The sequence below is a fragment of the Chamaea fasciata genome, unplaced genomic scaffold (genome assembly GCF_029207755.1).
Source record: "Chamaea fasciata isolate MVZ Bird 193981 ecotype frontalis unplaced genomic scaffold, bChaFas1.0.hap1 SCAF_27, whole genome shotgun sequence".
Taxonomy (NCBI): domain Eukaryota; kingdom Metazoa; phylum Chordata; class Aves; order Passeriformes; family Sylviidae; genus Chamaea; species Chamaea fasciata.
Genome location: NW_027094112.1, coordinates 697,262 through 716,700, shown reverse-complemented (window position 1 = coordinate 716,700; position 19,439 = coordinate 697,262). Strand labels below are relative to the sequence as shown.

At 62.8% G+C, this 19,439-nt stretch overlaps 2 protein-coding genes across 3 annotated transcripts; one reads left to right on the top strand and one right to left on the bottom strand.

Annotated features, from left to right (window-relative positions):
- The first annotated feature begins 253 nt into the window (after positions 1–253).
- PSMC5 (proteasome 26S subunit, ATPase 5) lies at positions 254–3,559 on the top strand. The gene is made up of 12 exons (XM_066204818.1): positions 254–349; positions 777–848; positions 1,294–1,363; positions 1,476–1,573; positions 1,845–1,901; positions 1,973–2,203; positions 2,281–2,407; positions 2,485–2,675; positions 2,752–2,850; positions 2,940–3,050; positions 3,124–3,210; positions 3,457–3,559. The coding sequence occupies exons 1-12, from the start codon at positions 311–313 to the stop codon at positions 3,508–3,510; spliced, it is 1,236 nt and encodes a 411-aa protein (XP_066060915.1). The 5' UTR covers positions 254–310; the 3' UTR covers positions 3,511–3,559.
- A 99-nt stretch (positions 3,560–3,658) lies between these two features.
- On the bottom strand, positions 3,659–18,681 carry SMARCD2 (SWI/SNF related, matrix associated, actin dependent regulator of chromatin, subfamily d, member 2). Of its 2 annotated transcripts, none has more exons than XM_066204816.1 (13): positions 18,452–18,681; positions 11,424–11,611; positions 9,415–9,457; positions 8,834–8,956; positions 8,385–8,504; positions 7,938–8,033; positions 7,046–7,147; positions 6,323–6,484; positions 6,038–6,135; positions 5,405–5,540; positions 5,189–5,311; positions 4,745–4,846; positions 3,659–4,644 (listed from the first exon to the last, which is right to left on the bottom strand). In XM_066204816.1, exons 1-13 carry the CDS (start codon positions 18,605–18,607, stop codon positions 4,591–4,593), a joined length of 1,503 nt encoding a protein of 500 aa, XP_066060913.1. In that variant the 5' UTR covers positions 18,608–18,681; the 3' UTR covers positions 3,659–4,590. The 2 variants fall into 2 exon arrangements, with proteins under 2 accessions (XP_066060913.1, XP_066060914.1); XM_066204817.1 differs by having other exon boundaries at positions 11,424–11,608.
- Between the last annotated feature and the right edge of the window lie 758 nt (positions 18,682–19,439).

Below are 19,439 nucleotides of genomic sequence, written 5' to 3'. Positions count from 1 at the left end.
GAGTGGCGCACTCCCTCCTGCGCAGTCTGCGGGCGGAAGAGAACGGGTCCCCTCGGAGGTGCGGGAAACAATAACGGGTCCGCTCGGTGGCGTGACCACAACCCTGTCCTTCCCCTCCGGTGCTTTACAAGACGGAGAAATCACCCTTGACCGTTCCAAGATGGCGGCACAGTCCCGACACGAGTGAGCAGCTATTGCGCATGCGCGCCCCGCCCGGCGGAGTGTTCCGGAGGAGGAAGTGACGCCATCACGCCGGGTGCGCAGGGGCTGGGCGGCAGAGGCCGGCGGCCGCCATCTTTGTTGGGGCCCGATGCCGGCGGAGAAGATGGCGGTGGACGGGCCCGAGCAGGTGCGGACGGGCCGGGACCGGGCTGGCACCGGGCTGGGGATCAACCGGCGGGGCTCGGGGAGGGACCCGGGGCGCTCCGTGCTGCCCCCGGGCTGTGCTGCTGCCGGGGCTGCTCGGGGCCTGGCAGCGCCGTGACTCGGCGGGTCTGGGGAGGCGGGACGGGCTCGGGACCGCGGGGAACGGGAGCTGGGGCTGCTGTGGGCACCGCTGGGAGCACGGGACACGGGGGACCCAGGACTCGGCTGGGGGGGAGTCGGGAAGGGAGTGAGGAAAGGGGGAACTGGGGGCTGGGAACAGGCTGGGATGAGGGAAAAGAGCAGCCAGGAGCCGGCCCGGCGGTGGCGATGGGGGAACCGCGGCCCTGCGGGGCAGCCCCGAGGTCGGTGGGGCTGCGGGGGTGTCTCAGCGCTGAGATCTGTTGTCCCAGATGGAGATGGACGACGGCAAGGGCGGCTCGGGGCTGCGGCAGTATTACCTGTCCAAGATCGAGGAGCTGCAGGTGAGCACAGCTCACTGTCCCTGTGCTGCCAGCAGGGCTGGTTTGTCCCTGCGGGCTCTGGGGACACGAGGTGGGGCTCTGCTCGGAGCCGGGGCTGATGCTGCCCCTGCCTCAGGGGCTGTCCCCATCCGTGTCCCTGTCCCAGGGGCCAGGGTTAGGTGGGATATTGGGCAGGAATTGTTCCCTGGGAGGGTGGGCAGGCCCTGGCACAGGGTGCCCAGAGCAGCTGTGGCTGCCCCTGGATCCCTGGAATGCCCAAGGCCAGGCTGGCCAGGGTTTGGAGCAACCTGGGACTGTGGGAACTGTCCCTGCCATGGCAGGGGGTGGAATGAGATGAGCTCTAAAATCTTTCCCACCACAAAGCATTCCATAATGCCAACGCTGAAAGCCACAGTGTGGGGTGAGGGTGAGCCCAGGGCCCCTCAGCAAAGCCTTTCCCCTTCAGCTCATTGTGAACGAGAAGAGCCAGAACCTGCGGCGGCTGCAGGCGCAGAGGAACGAGCTCAACGCCAAGGGTAGGGCTGGAGCTGCTCCTGCTCCCTTGGGGCTGCTGCTGGGGGCTCTGGGCTGGATTTGGGGGCTCCAGCCCACGGGGCTGGTGCTGAGCTGTCGCTGTCCCTGTCCCAGTGCGGCTCCTGCGGGAGGAGCTGCAGCTGCTGCAGGAGCAGGGGTCCTACGTGGGCGAGGTGGTGAGAGCCATGGACAAGAAGAAGGTGCTGGTTAAGGTACGAGGCTGAGGCGCCCCGAGGTGACGGGGCTGCACTGGGGGCTGGGGGACTGTCCTGTGTCCCCATGGGGGATGGGACAGCCTGCAGACGTGGGGTGGGATGTCCTGGTCCAGAGGAGCTCGTTGGGGTGGCTCTGCTGGGCCTGGGGCTGCCCCAGGGTGTCCCTGGCGTTGGAGCTCCTGGCTTCTGCTCCTCCTAGGCCACGTGGATGTCCCTCAGCAGGGAATCCCCAGGGAAATAACTCCGGGGGATGTTTGCTCCTTGCCAGGTGCACCCAGAGGGCAAGTTCGTGGTGGACGTGGACAAGAACATCGACATCAATGACGTGAGTGCCCCGGGGCTGCAGGGTGTCCCCAGGGCTGGCAGGGACACCCAGCCCCTGCGCTGTCCCCACAGGTGACCCCCAACTGCCGCGTGGCCCTGCGCAACGACAGCTACACCCTGCACAAGATCCTGCCCAACAAGGTGGACCCGCTGGTGTCCCTTATGATGGTGGAGAAGGTCCCGGACTCCACCTACGAGATGATCGGGGGCCTGGACAAGCAGATCAAGGAGATCAAGGAGGTCATCGAGCTGCCCGTGAAGCACCCGGAGCTCTTTGAGGCGCTGGGCATCGCCCAGCCCAAGGCAAGTGCTGCTCTGGGGGGTCCCTGGGCTGTCCCCTGTCCCCAGGCAGGCTCTGAGGGGCCGTGTGCCTGTTCCAGGGCGTGCTGCTCTACGGCCCCCCGGGCACAGGGAAGACCCTGCTGGCCAGGGCCGTGGCCCATCACACCGACTGCACCTTCATCCGCGTGTCCGGCTCCGAGCTCGTGCAGAAGTTCATCGGGGAAGGTAACGGGGCAGGGGCGGCCCTGGGGGACCTCGGGGCTGGCTGGGCTCGGGGCCAGGCTGAGCCCTGTGCCCCCCAGGGGCCCGCATGGTGCGGGAGCTGTTCGTCATGGCCCGGGAACACGCGCCCTCCATCATCTTCATGGACGAGATCGACTCCATCGGCTCCTCCCGCCTGGAGGGCGGCTCAGGCGGGGACAGCGAGGTGCAGCGCACCATGCTCGAGCTCCTCAACCAGCTCGATGGCTTTGAGGCCACCAAGAACATCAAGGTAAAGAGGCCAGCCCTGCCTGGGGTCCTGCCAGCCCCACAGTGCCCGGGGTGGTTACAGCTGTCCCCCTGTGCAGGTCATCATGGCCACCAACAGGATCGACATCCTGGACTCGGCCCTGCTGCGCCCCGGCCGCATCGACAGGAAAATCGAGTTCCCCCCTCCCAACGAGGAGGTACCAGAGCCACCCCCAGCTGGCCCTGTCCCCACCCTGTCCCTGGGAGCCATTCCTGGGCCCCAACCCTCCCTGTGCCCTTGCTCCAGGCCCGCCTGGACATCCTCAAGATCCACTCCCGGAAGATGAACCTGACTCGGGGCATCAACCTGCGGAAAATCGCGGAGCTGATGCCGGGTGCCTCGGGGGCTGAGGTGAAGGTGAGCTGGGGACTCTGGGGACACGGGGGCTGGCACGGGGGGCACTGGCTGATCTTCTCTCCTGTCCCCTCAGGGTGTGTGCACAGAGGCAGGGATGTACGCGCTGAGGGAGAGGAGGGTGCACGTCACACAGGAGGACTTTGAGATGGCCGTGGCCAAGGTGGGTGCCAGGGGAGGGTGACAGGGACACAAAGTGTCCTGGGTGGGGTTTGCCAGGAGCACACACAAGGGGATTGTCACCATGTGAGCGACATGGAAGAGGCTGCTGGGGCACACAGCCTGGCTGGACAGTGGCTGCTGAGCCCTCCCAGTGCAGGGCTGAAACTTGGTCTTGGGGTGGTTTTGGGGCAATTAACGCTCGATTTGGGCACTGAATGTTGGACCCACCCCTGTCCTCTCCCCCCAGGTGATGCAGAAGGACAGCGAGAAGAACATGTCTATCAAGAAGCTGTGGAAGTAACCTGTGGCTGCTCCTTCTGTGCTGTCAATAAAGAGCTGCTGTGGCCAGGCCTGGGCACTGAACTGGGGACTGATTTGGGGACAGGGTGGGGGCCGCAGGACACTGCAAACCCCCAGAGCTGCAGGACACAGCACACACCCCACAGAGCTGCTGCTAACTGTTTTTATTAGAAAAGATCCAAAATAGACAAAAACTGGTTACACAAGAGGCAGAGCAGGCACCCCTGAGCCCAACCCTGGGAATCTGTAAACGCCCCCCCACCTCGGGAGCCTGCAGGGGGGCAAAGGCACTTCAGTGGGGGTGGCAGTGGTGGCACTGTCCCCGTGGTCCCCTCCCTCCGCCCCAGTATCTCCAGTTCTTGGTGCCCCCGTGCCCCCACTGGCTGCAGGCTCCTGGGGCAGAGTCATCCCCTCTGCCCCCAACCCTCGTCAAGACAAGTGGTTAATTATGGAATTAATGTAAAACAGCGGGAGGGGAGGAAGGAATAAACTGATTGTCACAAACTGAACCCCAACCCTTGGTTCCGTATCCCCAGAGCAGCCCTGGGAGCTTCCCCGAGCCCCTGCAGAGCCCAGTGCAGGAAGAGGAACTCAGTCAATATATTAATTAATTAATCAAATACAAACCCACTGTACAAAACGCTGCCTTTTTTTTTTTTCCGTGGTTTTTTTTTTATATAAAACCTGTTCACAAAAATAGTGCAAAACGTCGGGGGCCGGGGGGAGCTGGCGTTTGGAATGACGAACTTTGGTTGAAGAGGGGCAGGACGGGGCCTGCTGGGCTCGGGGTGGGGCTGGCAGCTCCTCCGCCTGGGCACGGGCAGCGCTTCCCGGCTCCCGGAGGAATTTTGGAAGCGGGAGGGGAGCGGGGGAACCCGCGGGGGCTGCGCGGGGAGAGGCGCGATGCAAAGCGGAGGAGGCGCTGCGGAGGCTTGGGGGGAGCGGGGAGCCCGCTGTGCTCGGCCCGGGGAGCCCGGGGGGGCCCCGGGGGGCGGGGGGGGCTCCAGCCCTCCAGGCACATCGGGTTTGTGCAAGTGCTGTGGCTTCCAGTCGGTACCGTCCGGCTCGGGCCCCGCCCGCCCTAAGTGAGGCGGATCCCGAGCACTTGTTCCAGTTCCTGCCGGCGCTGCTGGACCTGGGGACACCGCGGCGGTCAGGGAGGGCCAGGGGACACTGCCCGGTGTCCCAGGGATCTGTCACTGCCGTCCCAAGCCCGGCCCCACCCCCGAGCTCACCTTGGCGAAGATGTGTCTGCCCACGGCCTCCTGCGCCCAGGGCTGTTGGTAGAACTCGGCCCGCCGCTCCTCCTCGGGGTTCCCGATCACATCCGTGATGATCTGACACAAACGGGCACCGCGAGTCAGCTCCACCGCGATCCAGATCCCTCCCTCAGCTCCAAGATGGACCCAGACCCCTCCCTGCCCCTCACTCTGCCCAGCCCCGGGGCTTCAGGATCATGGAATTGATAGGGTTGGAAAAGACCTTCAACCCCTATCCCACACCACCGTGTTCGCCACCGACCCATGTCCCCAAGGGCCACATCCACGGTTGTGAACCCCTCCAAGGATGGGGACTCCACCCCTGCCCTGGGCAGCTGTGCCGGTGCTGGACAACCCCTTCCACAAAGCAATTTTCCCCGATATCCAACCTAAACCTCCTCAGCAACTGTTCCCCTTTACCTTGAGGTCTCTCCTCTGGGATTTGATCCATTCCTGGATGAAATCCTGGGGGTTGTTGCTGAAGCTCAGCATGAAGTCCCTCTGTGTCTTCAGCTGGTTGATGGACTCGATGGTCTCATGGATCTGGGGAGGTGACGGGGATCAGGAGCTGTGTCCCCCCAGAGGACACTGCTGCCCCCGCCTGCAGGGCTGTCCCCTGGCAGTGTCCCCTCCCACCTTGGCATCCAGGGAGGCGATTTCCTGCTGGTTGGTGGTGGAGGCCAGGAAATTGCTCATCTGGGCTTTGAGGGGATCGTCCACCTCCACGTCGATGTCATAGCAAGCTGTCTTCTTCTGGTCATTGGGGTCCACACTGCGGGAATGGGGTTGGGGGACCTGCTGAGCCCCCACCTGGCTGGGGCTGGATGGACCCCTGACAGCAACACCAGTGCCCCAAGGCACCTCAAACTTGGTGGTTCTTCCCCTCCCAGGTAATTCGTGGAGACCTCAAAGCCTCCTGAGCCCCCAGCCCATGGAGCCTCCAAGCCCTGGGGACACTGCTTGGCCCCCTCTCCACCCATGGGACACTCCCAGCCCTTGGGGACAGTGCCTGACCCAATACCCACCCCATGGAGCCCCCCCAGTCCTGGAGACACTGCCCACCCCACTGAGAGCCCCCCCCCGTTATGGGGACACTGGACCAGTCCCCATGGACCCCTCCAGGGACATGCCCACTCCCCCCCATAAGGAGCCCCTCAGTCCTGGGGGCCCTGCCCACCCCATGGAGCCCTTCAGCCCTGGAGAATGCCAGTGCCCATCCAGTGCCCAGCCCCCAGAGGCCCTCCGTGGCCGTGCCCAGGCTGTGCCCACCTGATGGTGTGGTTGATGATGATGGGGTCCGGGTGCTGCAGGAGCCCCGCCAGCTTCATGGGGATCTCGGAGAAGCGCATGCGGACACAGTTGAAGATCTGGAGGGCAAAGCAGAGCCTTTGGCACCCATGGCAGGGTCTCCCCTCACCTGGGCAGCCAGGTGGGGCATCCCCAAGCTGGTGGTGCAAGCCAGAGCCCGGGAAGGGGCACAACCAGAGCCTGGAGAGGCTGTGGGAGCCAGGGAGAGGCTTCTCCCAGCTGGAGGAGGTGGGAATGGGCAGGTACCTGGCGGAAGTAGCGGTTGCAGTTGATGAACTCCTTCTCATGGCTGTCCTGCAGTTTGTTGTGTTTGATGTAGAGCCACAGGGCCTGCATGATGCTGGCCCTGGTCTGGGTGTGCACCCCCAGCAGCCGGGCCAGCCGCGGGTCCAGCTTGTACTGGGGGGGCTGTGGGGACAGCCGGGGTCAGGCACGGGAGGAGCCGGGATGGAAAAGCCCTCCCGGAGCAAAGCCCAGCCGGTGACCCACCCCTGGCCCCCTGCCCCTGGCACTGAGTGCCCAGCAGTTCCTGGGCACTGAAGGGATGGGCACTCCACCGCTCTCTGGGCAGCCTGTCCCAGTTTTTAACTCCTTTTCCATGGAGAAATTTCCTCCTGCTCGCCAAGGAACAGGCACTCGGGAGTGTCCCCCACAGCCCCCGTGTCACTGCAGCTCCATGCCCGGAGCTCCCTGTGCACCTTTTGATCCCTGCATCCCCCAAATCCCCTTCCAAGGCGCTGTCCCAGTTTTTAACTCCCTTTCCATGGAGAAATTCCCCCTGCTGCCCAAAGAAGGGGGGAGTAGTCTGTCTGGCCCTCGGGAGCGTCCCCCCAGCCCGTGTCACTGCAGCTCCATGCCCGGAGCTCCCTGTGCTCCTTTCAACCCCTGCACCCCCAAAGCCTCATCCAAAACCCTGTCCCAGCCCATCCCCACACCCCTGGCTGCCCCCTAGGTGGCCCCAGGCCGTACCTGGTGGTCCAGCATGAGCAGCAGGGTGCACTTCACATTGACATCCCCAGGACGCTTCACCTGGAAGCCGTCGGTCTCCTGGGTCGTGGGCATGCGGTGCCACTGCGAGGGACAACGGGGACACTGCTCAGGCCAAGGCCATGGAAGCCACCTGCCAGCAGGGTCTGTGTCTGCAGAGCTGGGCACAGCCACACAGCCTGGGGCCCCCCTGGCAGCTCCTGATCCCAGCGCTGGCAGCCCAGAGCTCTCCCAGTCCATCCCATCCCGGAATGTGCTCCAGCACTGGGATGGACTGGGGCAGTTCCAGCCCCGAGTGCTTTGGGCCCGGGGCTCCCACAGCTTCTGGATCAATCCTCAGGGAATGTGCATCAGAGCTGCTCCCAATGCCCCCTGGAAGGGGGATTCAGCCTCTCCACAGAATCTCCCAGGGTAAAAGCATGAGCTGGGTGCAGGGAGAGCTCCAGGCAGGAGCATCCAAAAAAGGTCTGATCCCTCTCCCAGTCACGGCTTAAACCCCCCGAGGACCCTCCAGCTCAGGGACAGGCAGGAGGGCAAATCCTTCTTCCCACACAGCACTGGGATGAGCCCCCGTGGGATCAGCGCCCACGTGGGGACCCATCTGTGGGGGAAAGCTGCCTCTGGAGCCACGTCCCTGCCCCACACAGCACAGCTCCAGCTCCGGCTGAGGACCTGCGTGTGACGCGTCTGCCAGGGAAGAAAATGCATCCCTGAACTTGAGCTGGGAAAGCAGGAGAGCATGGTCCCCATGGAACGGCTGGCATTGCCCCCAGCCCCAAAAACCTGCTCAGGCCCCGGGCTGGGAGCTGAGCATCCAGAGGGGGAGCAGCAGGGCCATGACCCCGGGTCCCACTGGGATCCCTTCCCACCTCACCTCCACCAGGTGATTGTCTGGCCCATAGAGCTCCTTGTCCAGCTCGATCACGAGGCTCTTGAAGAAGGAGGAGAACTTCCTCTTCTGCTTGCTGGGCTGCAGACAGGGCAGCAGAGATTCCTGATCCCAAATCCAGCCCCAGACTCCAGAGTGGAGCAGGGGCTGCCCCAGCTGAGCTCCCAGCACCTCCACATCGTTCCTGGATGCTCCTCATGGACCAGTGCTCCTCCTCCCATCACCTCAATCCCTCCTGGATTATCCTGATGGACCAGATCCTCCTCCCACCATCACTCCTTCCCTCCTGGATCCCTACGGTGCTCCCACCACCTCCTCATCCATCTTGGATGGTTATGGGACCAGTGTTCTTTCTCCCACCATCGTTTATCCCTCCCGACTCCTGATGGACCAGAGTTCCTCCCCCCTCCTCCATCCCTGCTGCATCCTCACATCCTCCAGCAGCTTCCCCTCCACACGGAGCTCCCAGGAGGCCACACGCTCCCCGCCCTCTCCTTCCTCCTTGGCCGGGGTGAAGGTGTTGGAGATGTAAATCCTGAGCTTCCGCTTTTGCTGTGGAATGGGAACAGAGAGAGGGATGCACGGAGTGAGAGGGGACTGCAGCACCCATCTCCACGTCAGGATGAGAGGAAATGGCATCAGGGGCAGTTTAGATTGGATAACAGGGAAAATTTATCCACAGAAAGGGCTGTGAACCATTGCAATGGGCTGCTCTGGGCAGAGGTGGAATTCCCCATCCCAAAAACATGTGGATATTCTACCTGGGGACATAGCTCAGGGCGATGGTTGGACTTAATGACCTCAGAGGATTTTTCCAACCTTAAGGATCCCGTGATTCCATGAATCCGTGACTGCCAGCCCCCCTCCCAGGCCACACTCACCGTCAGGGGTTTCTTGATGGCCTCCTGGATCTCCATCCTCTTGCGAGCAATGGTTTGGTCCAGCTTGCGCTCGAAGGCCAGGAGGTCCATGTAGGCCTGGGATTCTGGGACCAGCTCTCGGATCTGGACACAGGAATGCTCAATCCCAGTGCGCTGGCATGGGCTGGAGCCCCCACAGCCAGGGAGACACCAGGTGATGTGTCCAGCACCCGGTTCTTATTTTAAACCCAGCCAGGAGCCCTGCAAAGCTCTGCCCAAACCAGTCTGGAGCCTGCTGCTGTTCCCAGCAGCATTCCTGATGTCCCAGCATGGGATGGAACCCTGGAATCTCAAGAGGGACTCTTAGGGACCTCCTGAGATCTCCATCCCACCCCATTCCTGCTCCTTGTTTGCTCAGAGTCCAGTCCCACCCCAACCCTCTCCTGCCACACCAGAGGGAGAGACAGAAACATTCCAGGGTGGTTTGGGCTTGAACAGAAATTCCCAGTGGGCACAAGGGAACTCAGGGAGATCCTCCCTTTGCAGGGACCCCCATCCCTGCAGCAGCTCAGCTCTGTTCCCCGGGCTGAGGTGACACTCACCCTCTGTGGCAGCACCTTGTCAGCCATCTTCCTCCTCTTCACTCTGGGAAACAGGGAATAATTACAGCTCCCACAGGACATCCCACTGCCTGCCCGCTGGGGGATGGAGACTGGGAAAGGTTCTTCCCCCAGAGAGTGCTGGGCACTGCCCAGGCTCCCCAGGGAATGGTCCCAGCCCGAGGCTGCCAGAGCTCCAGGAGTGTTTGGACAGCGCTGCCAGGGGTGCCCAGGGTGGGTGAGGGGTCTGGGCAGGGCCAGGGGTGGGACTGGGGGTCCATTCCCACCCAGGATATTCCTGGGGGAAGGTGTTGGATGTTGGAGCCTGACACCAGGGAAGGAAATCCTGGAGCAAGTGGAGGTGATAACAAGGCAAAGCCAGGGCTGCAGGACAGAATTCCCAAATCTCCCCTCTGAAAGCCATCCCATTCTCCCAAGTGCTCCAAACCAAAGCCAGTAACTGCCTTACACCCAGCTCAAACCAAACCCTGCTGTGGTGGGGCTGAAATCCTGGGGAAACCCAGCTGAGCTGGATTCAGTCCTGCCCACTGCAGCCTCCCAGCATCCCGAGCCCACCTCAATGCCCAGTGAGCTCTCTAGGAAATGCTCTCCTCCTGCTTTCCTGCACGGGAGATGGGGCAGAGTCCAGCAGCACAGGGAATTCCCATCTCTCCAGCTGCATGTGGAGCAGCAGGATCACACAGGAGGGGTTGGGGGGACACTCAAGGAGAAGTCAGAGCCCTGCTCTGGAGCAATTCCTGCCCCAGCCAACCCCTCCTGCCCCCAGAGCAGCTGGCAGCCCCGAATCCCTTGACCCGCCAGCTGGGAGCAGGGAATGCCCGGGCAGCTGAGCCTGGCTGATCCCAGTCCCCAGCCTGGGATGGCTCTGATGTCCCTGTGGGTGCCAGGCTGCTCCCTGTCCAGTCCCCAGCTCGCTCTGGCTGTGCAGCACTGGGATGCCCCAGGAGGGATGAGGGAGCCACTGGAGCTGCCAGGGAAGGGAATGGGACCTCACCATCCATGAGCACCACGGGGTCCTGCCCAGAGATTCTAGGAACCAAAAAGCCCCCACAGGGAGGGACCAGCAGGGCTGTGAGCTAGTGAGGACCTGCTGGCAGAGCCCAAATGAAGAGTCCTGCCCTGACTGCAGCTCCAGGGAGCATCCCTCAGATCTGCCAGCCCCATCCCACACTTCCAGCCACATCTGTGCTGGCCAGAGCCACCAGAGACCCCTGGGAGGATGAGAAAGATCCCCAGGAGCTGCTGCTGGGGCCCCCATGAGGCTCTTTGGTTCCTGGCATGGAGATCAGAGCGAGGGGAAGCTGCAAAGTGAGGGATCTCTGCCCCCACCCCAAAACATCCCGTTCCCAAGCTCTGGCAGGTGCCAGGCTGGAGGAAAACCCTGCTGGGTCCCCAGCTCCACAGCAGTACAGGAGCTGTGGCATTCTGCATGATGTGACACTTGTGACACACTTGAGTGGGGACCTGAAGAGGCTTTGGGCTCTTAAAGGGGGTCAAACACTGCCTGGACAAAGCCCTGGGATCCCTGTCCTGAATGGAATTACATCCATCTTTTTACAGCTCTGTATCTGCAGTGACGTGTCATTGACATCTCCATCTGTATTATTTATATTTATATAATATTTCCAAAGCAGGGTTCTCCTGTGCTCTGGAGAAGTTTCCCAGCAGAAGATCCTGTTGGGACTGAATTATTGTGCCTGGTTTGAACAAAACAGCTCCTGGATTGGTTCAGATGGAAAACGAAGTGAAACACAACCCGGATTCATTGGGAAGCAGGGATGCAGCTTCCCGTCAGCACGGATTAGTGCGGCACTCCTGGGAATATTCGAGGAGCTTGGAGCACCCTGGGATAGTGGAGGTGCCCTGGGGTGGCCCTGGAGGGGCTTTAAGGTCCCTCCACCCCACCCATTCCGTCATTTTACAGAATGACCCAGCAGGACCCCCCGTCCCCCCAGGGCACTCCCTCCTGGACGGGACGTTCCAGCCCTTACCCTCTCCTGGGGGTGGCCATGGGGGGCTGTGCCTGGGGGGTCAGCAGGCGCTTCCTGAAGGGATCCATCATGGCCTGGGGCAGGCCGGGCCTCAGCGGGGTCGCTGCTCCGTACGGGGGGGCTCCGGGGGGTCCCACCTGCAGCCCGGCCATGGGCATCCTGCCCCCGGGGGGCATCCCGGGGCGCTGCTGGAAAACAGGGACACCAGGGTTAAACAGGACCCTCACCGTGGTGCCACCCACCCTCTGGGGCCAGCCCTTCCCGAGGGTGCACTCCGGAGCAGGGAATGACAGCAGGAGCTGCAGGAAGTGATGGGAAAGCAGGCACAGGAGCCCTGGAGTGCCGGGAAGCCTGGCCTGGCAGCTGTGGGGCCAAAGTCAGGCTGGTGGCCCCGTGCCACCACCCCACAGCTGCAGCAGCACGAGGACACTGCCAGCAACATCCCCACCCTGGGGAGCTCGTGGGCTCCTCTCTGGAAAGCAGCACAGGACGGGGGAGCAGGGCAATCCCGCTTCCTCCCACAGGCAGGAGGGAAGTGAGGGATGGAGGAGGCAGCAGCCAACTCCCGTCCTTCCCCTTCCAGGGACACGCACGGGGAATTTGGGAGCCACGGCACAACCCCGAGGGGGCCCAGCCCCGGCAGCTCCTCTGCACCTTTCGAGCACTGATTTGGCAGCACCCACTGGTGCCTCGGGTGCCACCAGATTATCCTCCCCGGGGACCATCGGCCCCAGCCCCCAGGACCCCGCAGCCGCCCCTCCTGCTCCTCCCTGCTGCACCTCGGGGCTGATCCAGCAGCTTCCTGCAGTCCTTTGATCCTCAGCTCCCCCTGCCAAGGTGGGAGGCTGGGAGAGCCACCGAGCCAGTGGAGCAACATTTCTGCCCTGGCCCAGGCTCCCGACGTGCCAGGACATCCCCACAGCCCCGCAGGGCAGCGAGCCAAGGAAACACCTCATTCCCTGCACACACGGATACCTCTGGGAGCAAACCCTGGCTGCAAGAGGGCTGGGAATATGGGATGCAGCCGGCCTGTCCTCCACAGCTCAGAGCTGTAGCAGGGCTAGGTTTGATGGAGCTGCAGCCTAAAAAAACCCTAAAGAAACACCCCAACCTCGGTGAAAAGCTGATGAACACAGCACCGGGAGTTTGAGCTGCTCCGGGTGCCTCTGCCAGCGGCGGATCCCAAGAGGAGACGTGTGTTCCAGGCAGGATCAGGGCAGCAGCAGGGCCCCAGGATTAGCCGCACGTGGAAGCCCGAACCCCCCCGGGCCCAGCTGAGCCCGTTACACAACAACCAAGCACCCAGGGCTCCGGAGCCTTTGGAGCAGCAAGCCCAGAGCGCCTGCTCCGGCCCGCCCTTCCCCAGGGCCCGCGGCTCCTTTCCCTCCTCCCAGCTCCCAGCTGTTCCTCTCCTCCTGCTCAGCCCCATCTGCGCTGCTCCCCGTGGCTGCGGCAGCGGCGCCGAGGGCCAGCGGGGCCCCTCTGAGCACCACCAGGCCAGCACACAGCTTCTGGGGTTTATCAACAAGTCCCCTGTGGCAGGGCCGGCTGGACCCACGCCCTGTGTGCCACGACAAACCGCTGTCAATGCTCAGGGCTGTGGAACCTCTGCGCGACCAAACTTGTGCCGACACCTGCCAGGGCTTCTGGAGAATACAGAAACGCCAAGAAGGAGCCGGGAAACTTTTAATTTGAAATTCCTGGGTCCCCCGAGCAGCTCAGTGCAGAGCTCAGGCTGGAAGCACTCCATGGAGCCACCGGGAGCAGGGAAACCCTGCCCCGGGTGTTTTTCAGTGCCTGGAAGGCCAGGGAGGCTCCACAGCCACAGAGACATTCCCTGTCCTGGGAATGCTGTCAGGAGCTGCTGGGAGCTGACCCGGCCATGCTCAGCTCCTGTCCATGCCCTGTCCTTTGGCCAGGGCAGCCCTGAGGTCTCTCCTCCCTCCCTCTGCCACTCCATGGAGCACATTTCAGATCCATCCCTGAACGTGAGAGATTTGGAGGCTTCAGAGTGTCTTTGACAGTTCCACGTCTTTGGGCAAGATCCAATGTGTCCAACTGCTCTTTCCAGGGCTCCATTGAGACAATTCCATCAGCAGGGAGAGGTTCAGCACAAAGATACACAGATTTGTCCCACTTTAACTACACCATCACCTCCCAAACCATCAGCCACAGCAGAGCTGCCGGGAGAGCGACCTCCAGCCCACCAAGGACCCGCACTGGGCCGTGTGGATGAGCAGTTAAGGGGAGGGCAGAACCCTCCACGCGGATTTTTCCTCTCGGTTTACTCTCAGGATTATCAAATTTGCAACAGAGAAGGCTCTTGGCTCAACCAGCCACCAGCGCCCAGGGCAGACTTTGCTCCCAAAGCCTTCTCACACAAGCCCAGCCTAAAGCCTCCAGCCAAGCCAGGAAGCAGCACCACAGCCCCGGGGTGAAGCCCATCTCCAGCCTCTTTTGGAACGCCTGGAAATTCCCAGGACGAAGAGGGCTTAAGCTCAGGAAATTTGATTAAAGCAGCTCCAAGCAGGGGCTCGCTCCTGCCCAGCACCCGCTGTCCCAGTGCCACCCCCGGGCCCGCCCTGTCCCCTCCCCTCGGAGGGGCGGACAAAGGGCAAACCCTGCGAGCTCAGCGCCAGGAACAGCCTGGATCCCATCCAGCGCTCCCCGCGGAGCCTCTGGAAGCGGGACAGCAAACAGCAGTGTCTGCTCCCTGCCAGGGATGGGGCTGCCTTCGGGGTTCAGCCCAGGTCACCGCACAGGCCACGGGCCTTGGGGCAGCTCTGCTCGGAATCGGCCCCCGCTCAACCCAACGGGAGGCTGGAAGCATTCCTGAGGGACGTTTGCTGCCATGGCAGGAGCCCCCGAGCCTGCCAAAGGGCCCTTCTCGAGGAAGGGCAGCCCAGAAATCGGGGGCTGATAGCGGGAAGGAGAAGCAATAAATCCCAGGATAGATCTGCAGGAAGAAGTTGGGCCGGAGAGAGAAGTTGAGGCAAAGCAGGAATTCTGCAAACAGCTCCAGAGGCTCTTCGTGTCCCTTCCAGGATCCTGGCTCTTCCCTGCACCCCCCAGCCAGGGAGGAAGGCTCCTCCCCGCATCCATCCTGTCCTGCTCCAGGACCCAGCCCTCTGCACACTGACAGGGAACCAGGGAGCCAGAGCTCACATCCAGCCTCAGCCGGGATGATCCTGTCCTGCTCCAGGACCCAGCCTTCTGCACACTGACAGGGAGCCAGGGAGCCAGAGCTCACATCCAGCCTCAGCCGGGATGATCCTGTCCTGCTCCAGGACCCAGCCTTCTGCACACTGACAGGGAGCCAGGGAGCCAGAGCTCACATCCAGCCTCAGCCAGGATGATCCTGTCCTGCTCCAGGACCCAGCCCTCTGCACACTGACAGGGAACCAGGGCTCACATCCAGCCTCACCCGGGGCTCTGGAGCACAGCCTGGCCCAGCACCGAGAGCCCTCCCTGCAAGCTCCTTCCCTCATGCCCAGGCAGCAGCACTTCCCATCGGGTACAGAAACAATCCCTGTTCCAACAGGATTCCAGCTCCACATTGGGCTGGGCTCCAGGAGAGCTCTGCTGCCCAGGACCTTGCATGGATTGGATCAGGATGAGCCCCCTGCACACCTCAGAAGGGTGATTTTCCCCTTTGTTCCTCCTTATCTGTGAGCAAATCCCTCTTGGGAGGGTGCCAGGGAGAGCCTGGGTTGGTGCTGGCACAGACCTTGAGCTGGGAGGTGCTGCTGGGATGGAGATGCTGCTGCTGCAAACCCTGCTGCAGCTCCCTGCAAGCTCCCCAGTTCCCCCACACTTGGAAAACCTCAGGGTTTGACACAGGAGCAGCTCCAGGAGCCAGATCTCAGCCGTAAAGCCGACATGAGGAAGTGGTAAATCAAAGGGAGAAGGGCACAGCACAGGCACAGCCCCCAGCAGATCCAGGACACATCCTGGAATGCCTCCAGCAGCAGCAGAGCTGTCTGGGCTGGACAAACCTGCCTGCCCACAGCCTCACAGCTGGAGCCCTGCATGTTCCAGGGCAGGGAAAGGAGAGGTCACAGGGATTCGGACCCCACAGGGGCAGGAACAGCAGCAGGAACAAGGAACAAAGGTGCTGGCTGCTCCTGGGAGCTGCGGGAGGCTCTGGGGAGGAGCAGAGATGCCCGTGGTGCTCCTGCAGGGCCCAACTTTCCGGGAACGGCCTCGAGGGCTCCCCAGAAGGCCCTGTGGGAGCACAGGGAGCAGCAGCCCTGGAGGTGGTGTTGTTCCCCCGTCACTGTCACGTTTCCCAGGAGCAGCAGAGCGTGCCTGGGCCCTGCTCTGCCCTCCTCCCCCTGCTCCAAAGGACAGTGTCCATCTGCTTTGGATCAGTGCTGGAAGCAGCTCCAGGCTCCGGCTCTGATGAAACCTGCCTTGGAAAGCCTCTCCCTTGGGAAGGGTGGGGTTAGCCAGCACAAGCAGCTTTAATGCACAAGCAGCTGGAATAGCTCCAGCCCTGGCTGTTGTCCCCTGGCCCCCTCCAAGCCAGTCCCAACCACACCATGAGCAGGAACACGGCTCTCCCTGCGCCCAAAGGGGTGGATTTCTCCCGCTCTACGCCCTCTCCAGCACGTCCAGGCCTCCCCACAACATTCACCTGGCACAACATTCCACAGTTCTTCAGCTCCTCTGTCCCGCTGCCTCCATGGATTTCTCCATGAAGCACGACTTTCCTTCCCCCTGCCATCTGCCCCGGGTCAGGATCACAGAGCTGCTCCCAGGCTCGGGAGTTCTGAGGCTGCAGCAGCCTCCTGGCCCAGGGAATCCAGGCTCTGTCTTCCCAACACGTGCCAATCAAATCCATTTAATGGGGATCATTAATTCTGCACCAGGGAAGCATCAGCTGGGGGTAGCTGCAAGGCCAGAGTGCTGAAATCCAAGGTCTCATCCCACACGGATTCACACTGCTCCAGGCCACGGTGTTAAACCCAAAACTTGGGGAAAACTCTCCTAAACCTGAAACCAGTAGCTGAAAAACCAGGAAGGCTCCTTCTCGCTGAACTTCCATGGAACTCGGCCGCTGGGGCTCAGCCTGGGCATCCTGGCTGCTCTAGGGCCAGGGATCAGTGTGGGGGATCTGCCCACACCCCCCACCACGCCTGATCTTCCTGCTCCTGGAAAAAGGCCTCTCCTTCCTGCTCCAGGCACGGCACCGGCCCCTGGCTGCTCTGGAAACACCAGCTCCCACCAAAGGAGCCCCTCGGATTCCCTGCCGGGGCTGCCAGGAAATCCCCAGCAGGCACACAAGGATGTCCAAGGGACGAGCATATGTTTAATAATCCCCAGATTAGAGTCCCTAAGCCCTCGCTGGCCTGGCCAGGGCCTCTTCTGTCTCCTGGTGCCCAAACAACGCAGCTCTTCCTAAAACTGGGACAGAACCAAGCCCTGGGGGGATGGCAGGGATAGGAGGGGCTGTTTTCCTCAGCCTGGGAATTGCAAAACAAAGGGCAGACCCTCTGGATCCTCTCCTTTCCCAGGCTCAGGGGGAGGCCACTCAACAGCAGCCCTGGGGCTGGATCCAGCTGTGCCAGCGGTGCTGGACTCTCTGGGGACATCACGGCGGGGACATCACCCCCTGCTCCCGACACCTGCTGCCGCCCCAGCCGTGGGGGAAGCAGCATCTGCCAGCCTGTTTACCCGCCTGCTCCCAGCTGGATTTTGCACCCTGGACATGGAAGGTCAGGCAGTGCCCCCGCCTCGAGTTACCAGCGGCTCACACTCGGCCGGCTCAGCTTCCAGCACCATTTTCTGGCGTTCTGAAAGCAGCAGGAGGAAGTTGTTTTCTTCTCCCGTGTTAAGGAGCCGGAATTTCCCTGAGCTGGGTTTGTTTCCTGAGTTTTAAATCATACGAATCAGGCACAGCTCTGGGGGAGGCAGCAGCGGGCAAGGAGAATGTGTTGCACAACTGGGCTCCTCCATTTCCAGCCTGTCTGGAAAACTGAGTTTTACACCTGAAAACTCATTCCCAAAATAATCAGCACGAGCTTGGGAGAGAACTGAGAAGCCAGGTGTGCAAAGGGGAGCAGGAATGTGTGTCAGGCTACACTTCTTACTGCTGGAATAGCAGAGAAACATGGAATGGTTCGGGTGGAAGGGACTTCAAAACCCACCCAGTGCCACCCCTGCCATGGCAGGGACACCTCCCATTGTCCCAGGCTGCTCCCAGCCCCATCCAGCCTGGCCTTGGACACTTCCAGGGATCCAGGGGCAGCCACAGCTGCTCTGGGCACCCTGTGCCAGGGCCTGCCCACCCTCCCAGGGAACAATTCCTGCCCAATCTCCATCCAGCCCTGCCCTGTGGCAGTGGGAAGCCATTCCCCGTGTCCTGTCCCTCCAGGTCTTTGGACACACAGTTCTGACTTCCTGAATTTACTTGTAAAAGATGCCAGGCTGAAAAATGAACGATTTCACGTGCTTTTTGAGGGCTGCTCATTGTTTTGATTAACTTTACCCAACAGTACCGAGCGCCTGCTCTCCTCTTCTACCACTAACCAACACCTCGTCCTTCCGGAGGACACACCGAGAAAACTCCGAGGATACTCCGAGGTTACATCGAAGCTGCACCTGCACACCACGCGTTACCTCCGCCTTAGCCAAGGACACAGACGTGTTCCCGGCGGGTCCGTGCGGGGGATGGGAAGGGACGGGAAGGGACGGGGGGGCTGCGGAGAAGGATCGGGCCCGCGGCCCCACGGGAGCGACCCCGGCCCGCCTGTCCCTCTGCGGGAGGGGACGGGCTCGGCCGAACTTTCACCGGGTTTTGAGGGTGCACAGTGGGAGCAAGGGAAGGGAGAGGTGTCCCGACCAAAAAGGGCACGGCAGAGCGGCTCCACCGGGGGTCCCGGGCGGGCCGGGCCAGCCCCGGGCGATGCCGGCAAGGCCCGGCCGCGCTGCCCCGGGAAGGCCCCGCTGGCCCGCCCGGCCCCCTCGGCGCTGGCCCGGGCCCGTGGGTGTCCCCGCGCCCTTCCCGCCGCCCCGGGACGCCTCACCTGGTACTGCGCGCCGGCGGGGCCCATGGCGCGGTAGCCCGGGGCGGCGGCAGGCGCGGGGCTGGGGCCGCGCAGCAGGGCGGTGCCGGGCCCCGGGGCCGGCGGGGCGGCGGCGGGGGGCAGCGGGCTGAGCGGGAAGGCGCCGCGCCCGGCCATGGCGGGGCCGCAGCGGACGGGACGGGGCGGCGAGGCCCCGGCGGCGGCTCCGAGCGTCGGCGCCGGAACGGGAACGGGAACGGCTGCGAGCCCGCCGCCCCAGGCCCCGCCCCCAGAGCGCCTCAGGCTCCGCCCCGACAGCGCCTCAGGCCCCGCCCCCAGAGCGCTTCGGGCTCCGCCCCGACAGCGCCCCAGGCCCCGCCCCCAGAGCGCCTCAGGCCCCGCCCCGACAGAGCCCCAGGCCCCGCCCCCAGAGCGCTTCGGGCTCCGCCCCGACAGCGCCCCAGGCCCCGCCCCCAGAGCGCCTCAGGCCCCGCCCCGACAGGGCCCCAGGCCCCGCCCCCAGACACAGCCGTTGGCATAGCCCCGCCCCGCCTCAGGCCCCGCCCCTTCTCGGGCTCCGCCACCGGCCGCTCGCACACTCGGGAGCTCCGCCCACCCCAGCAGAGGCTCCGCCCCCAGCGCGCTCGTGGAACGTAGCGTGCGTGACGTGATGGTCCCGGCGGGTGTAATGTGTGTGTGATGTACACGTGTGTGTGATGTACATGTGTGTGTGATGTACACGTGTGTGCATGTGAGTGTGTGATGTACACGTGTGTGTGATGTACACGTGTGTGCATGTGTGTGCACGTGTGTGTAATGTACACGTGTGTTCACACGTGTGCATGTATGCGCACACATCTGCAGGTGAGTGTGTGTGTGCCAGTGTGTGCAAATAAATGTTTGTGTATGAACACCTGTGTGTGTGTGCGCGCGCATGTATTTGTGTTTGAGCACGTGTGTGCATCTCTATGTTTATGGGGCTATGTGTGTGCAGCACAAGCCCTACAGC